The 12,782-nt window shown below is 43.8% G+C and overlaps 1 protein-coding gene across 1 annotated transcript in view; it reads left to right on the forward strand.

Moving 5' to 3' along the window:
• FBLN7 (fibulin 7) overlaps window positions 1–5,717 on the forward strand; it is a 68,621-nt gene extending 62,904 nt beyond the window's left edge. Inside the window, exon 7 of the mRNA XM_030204922.1 lies at window positions 3,985–5,717. Coding sequence (XP_030060782.1) covers window positions 3,985–4,345 — 361 coding nt within the window. The 3' untranslated portion in view covers window positions 4,346–5,717. The remainder of the gene's footprint in view (window positions 1–3,984) is intronic.
• The last annotated feature ends 7,065 nt before the right edge of the window (window positions 5,718–12,782 follow it).

Consider the following 12,782-nt stretch of genomic DNA (forward strand, 5'->3'; position numbering starts at 1 on the left):
TTCTTATGAATACTCACTGTGGGAACGAGTGTTTGTATCTCTGCTTAAAGGGTCAGTTTCTTATGCTCTGATATAAAATGGCTATAAAATATTATATTGTTGGCATTATACACCACAGAGATTAGCTAAAATGTTTAAAGGGGTATCGGCTCTCTGTTGGCGTCAATGTGAAATGATAGGAGATATGGTTCACATCTGGTGGACCTGTCCCCATGCTCAACAGTATTGGGCGAGGGTTGTGAAATTGATTGCCAGTGTAACGAAAATAGATCTTCCCATGAAAATGGAACATTGCCTTCTACATATGCGGCCCCAGGGTACTAAAAAATATGCATTTCAACTGGCCACGCAAATACTGGTGGCCAGCAAATTGGTGCTGGCGGCGGCTTGGAAGCAACAAACTTTGCCGGGACTACGAGTGATCCTACGAAAACTGGACTATATCCAGCTGATGTCTAAGCTAACAGCAATGCGACAAGGTCGCCTAATAGTGTATCATCATGTTTGGGATCCATATACTGAGTGGTTGGCGCAGCCCGACCCTACCTTGCCAGTTGTTTAGGGGGGAGGGTAGGGGGAAGGGGAAGGGGGACATACAAAGGGGTTAAAGAGTAGCAACAAACAAAGAGTTTTGATATTTGCAGTTGGAAGTATTTGTATTGTGTGTTTGCTTTCATTGTTGTATACTATGTTAATACTCAATAAATATAAATAAACCTTAAAAAAAAAAAAAAGAGATTTCTTCCATAGCTGTTTAATATGTGAGGAGAACGTGAGTGAAGAGTCAAGCAAGAGCCTTAACACTTTGGCTTCTAATTCTACTGCAAAGTTTTGACCATTGGACATCAGCAAGACAGAGAATGAGCCTCATGTAGACAGGGAGATCAAGGAACACCCCACACAAGACCAGGGAGGGGGAGGTAAAGAGGCCAATAGAGACAGAACCTGCCACTAGGTAGCAGAGGTGGTCCTAGAGGGCGAGCCTTTGATTGGAGAGAAAGGTCACACCCTAGCTGTTATGTTCACTTGTTTTGCATTAAAAGTTTATTGTTCCTGAAATCAACTCTCTGTCTTGTCAATAACGCTGCAAAAGTGACTTTGCTAACATTCCTTTATTCCTTCAGCGGTCATCTAGTCATTTAGGGCACTTTTTGTGGCGAAGTCATTATTAAAACAGGTCTAGCTCAAAATGTCATAGTTGTAGTCCTGGACATATTTGTTTTGTTCCATTATGGCAGAAAAACATCCAAGCGTTAGGAACACCCTGATCCCACCCCCATCCCGCCCCTGACATGCCCTTTGTGATGTGGACGCAATGCAGACAAAATTCATAGATAAACTTCTGCAAAATAGGTTTTGAAAATAGCGATTTGAACGTTTTGGCAAGCAAAATGTCCAAATGCTGCTTTATGCCATTTTAAAAATGTTTTTCTCTTTTGAAAATGAGCCCCCTAGTCAGCCACCAAGAGAGCTGTTTCCAGGATTCTTCCTGAGCCTGGCTGTCTTGGCTATCCATTTCAGTTTTTGTCTGCATATTTTTTTGATTCCCTATTCTGTATCAGGTGTGAGTCTGCTCATGCTTTGCACATGTGAATGAGGTGAAGAATTCTGCTAGCACATAGTGTCTGTGTGACCAGTGGTGTACCTAGCTTGCTTGCCACTCAGGGTGGGTCGCTGCTGCGCCCTCCCCTGAGGTGTATCACCCCCACCACCCTTCCTCCTATCAAGGGGGTGCACGGAGCAGATGTGCTGCTGTTGACTCCGCCAGTCCCCTACCCTGGAACAGGAAGTAAAATCAGAGGGGGCAGGGGACCAATAGAGCCGACAGCTGCACAACTGCTCTGTGCACCCCCTTGTCACCTGCACCCAGGGCAGATCGCCCCCACTGCCTTGCCCTTGGTACGTCACTGTGTGTGATAGTACAACTTGCTAAAAATTTTCAGTAGTTGGTATATCGATGCACTAGGACCCAGTGTATCACTTATTGTACTGGCTTTTCATAGATTTGTTATAGGTGTTATGGTTCGGTAAGTTTTCTATATAGGTTATGAGAGTCTTTTTGCAGGGTTTTTTGTTATATCACAAGTGTCTGGCCCTATTTGAAAGCAGGCTCTTGGCACCGATAGTAGAATCTCCAAACAGACAAAAAACCGTCTGATTTAAACTGTGTCTGGCAGCGAAGGAGAATGTGCTGTCCTGAGATGATAATAAATTTGAATATTTTGGGGGTGATGCAGGGGTGTGCTGGTAAATTTTTAACAACGGGCTCTCTCTCCGGGCATAGCCAGCCCTGAAATTTTTTTTGGGGGGGAGAATACATGCCTCCCCTCCCTTGTGCGGGCACGCTAGGCATACCTTTGCCGAGCCCTACCAACCAATAAATGGACTGCCACCATTCTCTGCTGCTTGTTTCTGGCTCTGAGCAGCATGATGGAACCTTCTTGCGCTTGTATGAAAAGTCCCAGCCTGATGCTCAGAGTCAGAAACAAGGAGCAGGGAGCAGCAGCAGCAGTCTATTTACTTGGCTGGTGGGGCCAGCATCACTGCCAGCAAAGTAAAAGAGAATTCAGGAGGGGGCCCAAGCCCACATTTTGGAAATCAGTTGTTAAAGTAGCCATGGGGAGGCCTACTTTAACAACCGGCTCCCAAAATTCTTAAAAACTTAACAAACAGCTCTTGCGAGCCTGTGAGAGCCCGCTCCAGCACACCACTGGGGTGATGTGTTGTAAGAGGGATAGCTCCATTGTTGGGGAATATGAAGTTTGTGATACAGAACTGGAAGTGCCGAGTTTATATTGAGATTCTGTCCAATCCTATGGAAAATCCAGGCTTCACTCCCACACAGTATAATTTGTTGATGATGCTATCAATTATGATGGTGTTTTTACCTAATAGCCCAAACTGGCTTGAGGGAAGGGGTGGTTTCTTTATGCATAGAAGGCCCTGGTGTCTTATATTTCTAATTTAAAAGTGTGTGTGTGGGTAGGGGTGGGGGGATGATATGTAGAAGTTGATACGTAGCCTTTGCTTGTCCCGCTGTTGCCACCCCAAATATTTTTGTCTAGAGTTGCCACTGCCATAACTTTGCTTCTTTCAATGATAACAGAATTGAAGAAAATATTGAGCAAAGGAAGTCAGGTTGTATTCTCACAATTCAGCTTATCACCTGCATTTGATCTGGTCAACCACGAAACACTTTTGTATAGATTGTCTGAATGTGGCATTGGAGGAACAGCATTAAGACATTTCTGGTTAACTGCTTTTTCGCTGTGAAAAAAAGACAGAAATATTTCAGGGTTTTAGTGTTCACCATGAATGCTATGTGAGAGTACCTCACAGCTCTCTCCAAGCACCTATTCTTTTAAATATTTTTATATGTTCTTTGAGATCAGTGAAACTGGACATGGGGGAACACTTGTACTCTTATGCGGATTATTTTTAATACTTACATTACCAGGAGATTTATCGTTATGGAAAAGGTTGAGAATTGGGCTTGTTCTAACAAGTTAATGTTGAATGCTACAGAGACAAAAATTCTTTGGATGGAAAATAACCCATTCTTTCCTTTTAAATGGGAAGGATAGAAAATCTAAGGTAGCACCAACCTCCCCATCCCCCACCCACCTTCCCCCATAGCAGGTCACACCCCTTAGGTGATCTAGGGGGGTGCAACCTGATCATCAAAATGGATGCTGTGACTTATAGTAGCAGCATTGTGGTATTTGAAGTACATATCTGCGTGGGGTGGAGGATCTAGGAGGAAAGAGGGAATGTAGGCAGCCTAGGAGTCTCCCAAAACAACTGGGAAGCACATAGAATTGATGATGCCTATCCCTTGTATAGCAAACTAGCTGAGAAGAATCATTTCATTCAATGGCATTATGCAAAGCCATGCAAATAAACCCTTTTATTAAGAGTTGTGTAAATGGATAACAGTGGGAACCTTTATGTTTACATCTTTGTGTTTTTCCTTTATTTTCTTAGCCAGTGTGAGCGAAATCCATGTCCCATGGATAGCAAAGCCTGCCGCAATGCAGCTCACTCCATCTCCTTTCACTACCTACCCCTCCATTCCAACCGCTCCATCCCCAAGGTTCTCTTCACCATGTCTACCACCCAGTTTCTTGGAGACAACCTGCGCTTTGTCATCCTTGGGGGCAGAGGTCATGATGTTCTTGCTGTCCAGCGATCTGACCGGCAGACTGGTGAACTAATTCTGACCAGCTCAGTGGTGGGGCCAGCAACTCTGGAAGCTGAAGTTGAGATGACTGAACTTTCCCGGAAAACAACTCTCGGAAGACACATTTTCCAAATTACCATCTTTGTCTCCCATTATGAATTCTAAACCCTTTTACTCTTTCAGCAGCCAGGAAAGGCCATCAGCAGCCCAAAGTATCATAAATAACAGAGTAATGGAACTGAAGCTAAAAAAAAACCAGGATATAGATTTCAGGCTTTTTTCTTTTTTACCTCAGGAGTTATATATTTTTAGACTTTGCCTTCTACAGATCCAACTTACGCCATGGTAATTATAATGACAAGAAAATCCATTCACCTCTAAATGCTTTATTTTTTCTATGATTATATATCCTGTTACTAAAATATTTCTACTAGCTGTAGTCTAACTAATCTACTTTTGAGTGTCACTTCCATGGATGTGAAGACAGCTTCCTGTTGGCCATATATTGCATTTTTGAATTATTCTGTGTGAAATTCACACTCTTCAGATACAGAGACTTGTAGTTTAGCAGAGGTTTTCAAAAACTAAATAAATTAGCAGCCTAAAAGAAAAGCATACTCTCCACAGTGTTACAAATAATACCTCCCCCGCTCCCTCTTATCAATTAAATAAATGTTAGAATTTAAATTATTTAAGGTACTACTCCATAGTTTCCCTAAAACCTTGGAAATAACCATGTTCAAAATATTGTTACAAAAGGCCTGGGATGTGTGTATTTTTTATTTTTTTTATATACTTGGATTTATTAACTGCCTTTATGAAGAGATTCACCTAAGGTGGTGTACAGCAGGTACAGTTTAATATAAAACTTACAATTTATGATGCCATGGCTAATATGGTCAGATGTACATGAGATCATTTGTGACAGTGTTCCAAACATGGCTTATCTGAGGAGTTCAGGGAAACTGAACGAAACCCCCACTTCCATTTTTCACTATGAAATAGGGTTCTACACCTGTGTCCAACTTAAATCTTTACTAAAATAAACCTTTTTCAATTGTGATGAACTGGCACACAATACATTTATAGAAGGCTCATTTATTTGAGAAAGTATTTTTCCTTGTTGTAAGTAGAGTATTTGTGAATTCTTATTGACTTTGTGAGGATATTGGTGGTTGGGTTTGGTTTCTGTTTGATAGGTTGGGTGTATGTTAAGCTTACTGTTATTTTATCTGTAATATTGTTTATATGCTTATTGTATTTAATAACAGCAAGGAGATCATTTTAGAAAGGTCTTTCTACCCGTAGAGCCCCTTTTACACATGGTAAAGGGATTTTCCAAAATCGCATGGCTGATTATGAGCATATGTTCTGGGTGCTTATTTTAGAAAAACAAATAGATGCCTAGGTCACCTTTATGAAATAAGCATGATAGGCACATTTTTATAAAATTTTTAGGTGCCCTGTTCTAAGATACCCCTCTTATAGTACTGTTCATTATATGTTCCCCACTTTGAGTTATTAAGTGGCAAGGTGAAGTCTGATACTCTAAGCCACTTATCTGGATAGTGGCAAAATTCCTGGTCCCCTGGGGCTGGATTCAGTAAACAACACCAAAGGTTAGGTGCTGGGAAAAATTAATGCTCAGTACTGTTCTATAAAGAGCACACCAGACTGGGTGCTCTTTATAGAATAGCGCTTAGGGCCAGATTCTATATATGGCACCTAGCAAATCTGCACAGAACACATTTCCACCTAAGCATATTCTATAAGCTGTACCTAGATTTAGGCACGGTATATAGAATACACTTAGTTGATATCCCTAGTGCCTAAAACTACATGCCTCCATTTACACCAATGAAAATGTTGCATAAATCCTGGCCCGTAGATTTAGGCACAGAGGGTCATATTCTATAACAACGTGCGCAATTTTGGAATGTCCATGAAACGTCCATTACCCCGCCCATAACCATGCCCCTTTTTCCTGCATGCATTAAAATTTAGATGCAGTGCGTTATAGAATACACCTAGGGAGTTGTGCACATTAATTCTAATTATTTCCAATTAGTGCTCATTATTGCTTAAGTGATTTTAACAACACTGATTGGCTTGTTAAGCCAATTAAGTTACGTGATTTTTTTAACAGAATACGCTTGGATTCCAGCGCAGAACTCATAAGTACATAAGTATTGCCATACTGGGATAGAACAAAGGTCCATCAAGCCCAGCATCCTGTTTTCAACAGTGGCCAATCCAGGTCACAAATACCTGGCAAGATCCCAAAAAAGTAACGTATTCCAGAGTTTAATTACACGTTGAGTGAAGAAAAACTCTCTCTGATTCATTTTAAATTTACTACATTGTAGCTTCATCGCATGCCCCCTAGTCCTAGTATTTTTGGAAAGCGTAAACAGCCACTTCACATCTACCCGTTCAACTCCACTCATTATTTTATAGACCTCTATCATATCTCCCCTCAGCCGCCTTTTCTCCAAGCTGAGCGCTAGCCGCTTTAGCCTTTCCTCATAGGGAAGTCGTCCCATCCCCTTTATCATTTTCGTCGCCCTTCTCTACACCTCTTCTAATTTCACTATATCTTTTTTGAGATGCGGTGACCAGAATTAAACACAATATTCGAGGTGCGGTTGCACCATGGAGTGATACAAAGGCATTATAACATCCTCATTTTTGTTTTCCATTCCTTTCCTAATAATAGCTAACATTCTGTTTGCTTTCTTAGCTGCAGCAGTACACTGAGCAGAAGGTTTCAACGTATCATCAACGACGACAGCTAGATCACTTTCTTGGTCTGTGACTCCTAATGTGGAACTTTGCATGACGTAGCTATAATTCGGGTTCCTCTTTCCCACATGCATCACTTTGCACTTGCTCACATTAAACGTCATCTGCCATTTAGACGCCCAGTCTCCCTGTCTCGTAAGGTCCTCTTGTAATTTTTCACTATCCTCCCACGATTTAACGATTTTGAATAACTTTGTCTCATCAGCAAATTTAATTACACTGTATAGAATCCAGGGGTCAGTGCGTATTCAGGCACCCAACTTTGGACGCGAGGACTTACACCAACTGAGGCCTGATGTAAATCCTGGTGTGCAGCTCCCATCCTATATAATAATTCTCACCTCCAACGTTCTGACTTGCTGCCTGGGACCGTGGCTCATTCCGAGTTTGTCTGCTAGGCTCTGTAGATCAGGCTGACATCACCGTAGCCATTATGATGTCAACTTCAGAACCCGGGGGGGGGGTGGGGAAGATGCCTCACAGCTGATCCATGTCCAGAGGAGGGTCGCTGGAGGGGGGGGGGCAGGGGAGAGAGGAGGGTCGCTGGACATGGGTGGCTGCAGGGAGGGTAGGGGGAAGAGGAGGGTCGCTGGACAAGGGTGGCAGGAGGGGGGGCAGGGGCGAGAGGAGGGTCGCTGGACATGGGTGGCTGCAGTGGGCGCAGGGGGAGAGGAGGGTCACTGGAATGGGTGGCTGCAGGGGGAGAGGAGGGTCGCAGGACATGGGTGGCTGAGGAAAACCTTGCTAGCGCCCGTTTCATTTTTGTCAGAAACAGGCCTTTTTTACTAGTATTCTAAAACGGTGTGTGTAATTCTTTGGAATTCTGCTGGCCTGCTCATGCCCCTCCCATAGCCACACCCCTTTTTGGGTTGCATATGAAAGGTTTTGGGTGATGATCTTCATAGTATCGCTGACAGCCAGATTTGTGCACAAATCCAAATTAGAGCCAATTAACATCAATAATTGATTGTTAACAGCCAATTCATGATTAGAGGCTTGTTAACTAAGTTACTTGTGCATGGATCTCAAGATTATATGCAACTTTGGGCACCCAAATATGGGCACCATTTAAAGAATCCAGAGCTGGTATCATATTTAACCTAATGTGGTGGTCATATTGCTATGTTTTTGTGGACTGAAATCTAAAAGCATACTGCAGCCCAAGGTATTTGTTCTGAAATCACTCATAAGTGTTTTTTAGATAAGCAGTGCTTTTTTTGTGCCGGTACGCAACGGCACGGCATACCGGCACCTTTTTCTCCTCCTCCCCTCCCATTACTTCCAGCGATTCTCCGCCTCTCCCCTGCCCTCTCATCGACGTGCAGCAATTTTTCCGTCCCTCCCCTGCCCTCACCTCTCTCATATCCAGCGATTCTTCGTCCCCCAGCGTCCTCCTTCACTGCCTGCCAGCCAGTCGGACTCAGAAGCGAACGGTGCAGGCAGCGATTGGCTGGCAGCGTTGTAGCTTCCCTCTGCAAGTCCCGCCTATGCGTAAACAGGAAGTTGTAGGCGGGACTTGCAGAGGGAAGCTACGACGCTGCCAGCCAATCGCTGCCTGCACCGTTCGCTTCTGAGTCCGACTGGCTGGCAGGCAGTGAAGGAGGACGAAGAATCGCTGGATATGGGAGAGGTGAGGGCAGGGGAGGGACGGAAAAATCGCTGCACGTCGATGGGAGGGCAGGGGAGAGAGAATTGCTGGAAATCAATGGGATGGGAGGGAAGGGCAGGGGAGAGAGAATTGCTGGACATGGGATGGGAGGGAAGGGCAGAGGAGAGAGAATTGCTGGAAATCAATGGGATGGGAGGGAAGGGCAGGGGAGAGAGAATTGCTGGACATGGGAAGGGCGGGGAGAGAGAATTGCTGGACATGGGATGGGAGGGAAGGGCAAGGGAGAGAGAATTGCTGGACATGGGAAGGGCAGGGGAGAGAGAATTGCTGGACCTGGGAGGGAAGGGCAGGGGAGAGAGAATTGCTGGACATGGGATGGGAGGGAAGGGCAAGGGAGAGAGAATTGCTGCACATAGGATGGGATGGAGGGAAGGGCAAGGGAGAGAGAATTGCTGGACATGGGATGGGAGGGAAGGACAGGGGAGAGAGAATTGCTGGACATGGGAAGGGCCGGGGAGAGAGAATTGCTGGACATTGATGGGAGGGCAGGGATGAGATAATTGCTGGACATGGAGGGGAGGGCAGGGAAGATAGAATTTCTGGACATGGAGGGGAGAGAGGAGAATCGCTGGACGGGGAGGGGAGGACAGGGAAGAGAGAATTTCTGGACATGGAGGGGAGAGAGGAGAATCGCTGGATGGGGAGGGGAGGACAGGGAAGAGAGAATTTCTGGACATGGAGGGGAGAGAGGAGAATTGCTGGACGGGGAGGGGAGGACAGGGAAGAGAGAATTGCTGGACATGGAGGGGAGAGAGGAGAATCGCTGGAGAGGGAGGGGAGGACAGGGAAGAGAGAATTGCTGGACATGGATGAGAGGGGAGAGAGGAGAAATGCTAGAAATGGATGGAGAGGAGAGCAGGAGATAGAGAATTGCTGGACATGGATGGATGGAGGAGTTGGCTAGGAGAGAGGAGAAATGCTGACTTGGATGGAGGAGAGGGGAGAGAGAATTATTGCTTGATATGGATACAGAGGAGGGAAGAGAGATGAGAAATGCTGGACATGGATGGAGGGGAAGAGAGAGGAGAAGTGCTGGACATGAATGGAGGGGAGGAAAGAAAAAAGAAGATGCGCATGGATGGAGATGAGGGAAAGGGAAGAGGAGAAAAACTGCACATGGATGGAGAAAATAGGCAAAAGCTAGATCCATCTTATACCTCCTCCAGTCAATTCCATGGAGGAGGACCCAGCTTTTACTTATGGATGTAGGGCAACAAAAGAAGAAGAAAGGAGGAAAGTAAAGAAATAAATGGAAAGAAAGCCCTGGAAACGGAGTTAAGAGAACAGATAGAGAGCAGCAGAATCAGAGACTGGGACCAATATGGATAGAAAAACAAAGTCACCAGACAACAAAGGTAGAAAAAAATCATTTTATTTTCATTTTAGTGTTTGGAATTTGTCTTATTTTGCACTGGGTATACTGGAGCTGTAACAGCTTACAGAAATTATTTATAATGAAAAAAAATCACATTATTTTTTCTCCTATACTATTTCAATGATGTCTGTTTATATGCGCCATGGCTGGAATAAGGGGTGTGGCTAATGTGGGTGTGGCTATAATAGGGGCGGTGCCATGTGTGGTGACCCCACCCACAATGAGTACCGGCACCTTTTTTTCTACAAAAAAAGCACTGTAGATAAGTATTATGTTTTGAGGAAAACTGTAGATCACCATTATCCTGTTACCAGGTTTATTATATGCCAGTTATAATTTTTGAAAAATACTATAACATGTACACTTGCAATGGTTGAAATATGCAAGATGATTGATTGTGACACACTAGTGTTCAACACAAACATTTCTAGAGACATTTAGAGAAATATAATCTTAAATAGTTTATAGAGGTTGGTTTCTTGTATATTTAATTTTCTTCCTGGGTTGAATGGTGAATGAAGTGGAGGCACTGGAAGTTAAGTGCACTCTGGAGGTATTCCAGTACTATCTGCTGGGATAGTGGTTCACCCTGCTTAATGACCATCAACCCTTCCTGTGGCTGGCCAGAAATAGAGTCAAGAATGTCCAAATGATGTGGTGTTTGTTGAGCCACCAGTCCTTCAAGGTATGTATGCAGATTTCCTCTCTTGGGTAGAAGGCCTATTTGAGGCAGGCACTCAATTGGGAAGGTCAAGCAGAGCAGGGATTCCACAACAGGACCTGGGGTTAGAGACAGCAGAGAGGCCTAAAAGGAGCCTCTAGGAAAGACACCAATTCAATTACAGAGTGCACAGGGGAAGTCTGACAGTTGCCAGCATGGTAAGACAGGAATGCTGTGTTTGTGCCAGTGAACATTTTCTGTTTTGCTGAACCCAACTACAACACCTTTGTTTCTGTTGAACTTAAATGCACCAATAAAAATTTTTTGTTATTAATTAGCTGTGGAGTGGAAACTCTATACAGACCTTAGGACAGATGCTCACTCACAGCATCAACCCCCACCCCCCCCCCCCAACACACACACAAATACTGGCCCCACATTTAATGCACAGTGATTTCGTATAAATGCTTTTTTCACTTCTTTCTGCACTGTTTTCCTCAGAACAGTTTTCATCTATGTTATGGTTTCTACAACAGAATGATATGGCCACAGATCTGACCACCATGCAGTCAGAGATACCCAACTCATCTTGCCAATGTACAGCTCTTAGAGATCTTGACAATTGCATATAGTCTAAGGCCGAGGCTCCTGTACAGACATGGCCAACATCATTCCCTGTATTACAAAGGAAACAGAGGTAGGCCCCCCTTCAGGTCCTAATGTACACTATCCGGCAGCCTTCACTGTGCTTAGACATGAGATCTTCCATATGTATTTATTTATTGCATTTGTATCCCACATTATCCCACCTCCTTGCAGGCTCAATGTGGCTTACAATACATCATGGATAGTGGAAATGAGAGAGAACTGACATTTGGTGTTACAGAAGGATTTTGGGTTACATGGTAATGGAATACACGATAGTGATATAACAAAAGGCATTCTTAACATTTCTAGATATACATGGGAGTTTCACATGTTTTGATCTTTGTGGAATATCTTGTCGAAGAGATGGGTCTTTAATAGTTTGCAGAAGTTGGTCAGTTCATAGGTCGCTTTTAGGTTGCGTGGCAATGTGTTCCAGAGTTGCGTGCTCATATAGGAGAAGGTTGATGCGTGCATTAGTTTATATTTTAGGCCTTTACAGTTGGGGAAATGAAGCTTGAGGAATGTGCGAGATGATCTTTTAGCATTCCTGGGTGGTAGGTCTATCAGGTCTGACAAGTAGGCTGGGGCCTCTCCATGGATGATTTTATGTACTAGGGTACATACTTTGAACGTGATGCATTCTTTGAGTGGTAACCAGTGTAGCTTCTCTCGTAGGGGTTTTGCACTTTAGTATTTTGGTTTTCCAAATATGAGTCTGGCTGCTGTGTTCTGGGCTGTTTGGAATTTTTTTGAGTATTTGTTCTTTGCAGCCGGCGTAGAGTGAGTTGCCGTAGTCTAGATGACTGAGTACTAATGATTGTACCAGATTGCAGAAAACGGTCCTTGGGAAGAATGGTTTTACTCTTTTTAATCTTCACATTGAGTGGAACATCTTTTTGGTTGTGTGTTTCGCGTGATTCTCCAGTGTGAGGTGTCGGTCAATGAGTTCAGGGTTTCCGAAATTGGTAGATTTAGTTTTGGTGTGTTGATGGTGGTAAATTTGCTCGTGTTGTGTTGAGAGGTGAGTATTAGGCATTGGGTTTTTTCTGCATTGAGTTTTAACTGAAAGGCATCTGCCCAGGAGTGCATGATATGTAGACTTTGCTTGATGTCATTGGAAATTTCTGTTAGGTCTTGTTTGAATGGGATGTAGATCGTTACATCATCAGCGTAAATGTGTGGGTTGAGGTTTTGTTTTGATAGTAGTTTGGCCAAGGGTGTCATCATTAGGTTGAATATAGACGGTGAGAGGGGAGATCCCTGTGGAACTCCACATTCAGGTGTCCATGTGGCTGATGTAGTCGAGTTTGATGTCACTTGATATGAGCATGTAGTTAGGAATCCTTTAAACCAATTAAGAACGTTGCCTCTGATACCAAAGTATTCAAGGATGTGTAGTAGGATTCCATGATCAACCATGTCGAAAGTGCTTGACATGTCGAATTGT

This window comes from Microcaecilia unicolor, chromosome 5 (assembly GCF_901765095.1).
Source record: "Microcaecilia unicolor chromosome 5, aMicUni1.1, whole genome shotgun sequence".
Taxonomy (NCBI): Eukaryota; Metazoa; Chordata; class Amphibia; order Gymnophiona; family Siphonopidae; genus Microcaecilia; species Microcaecilia unicolor.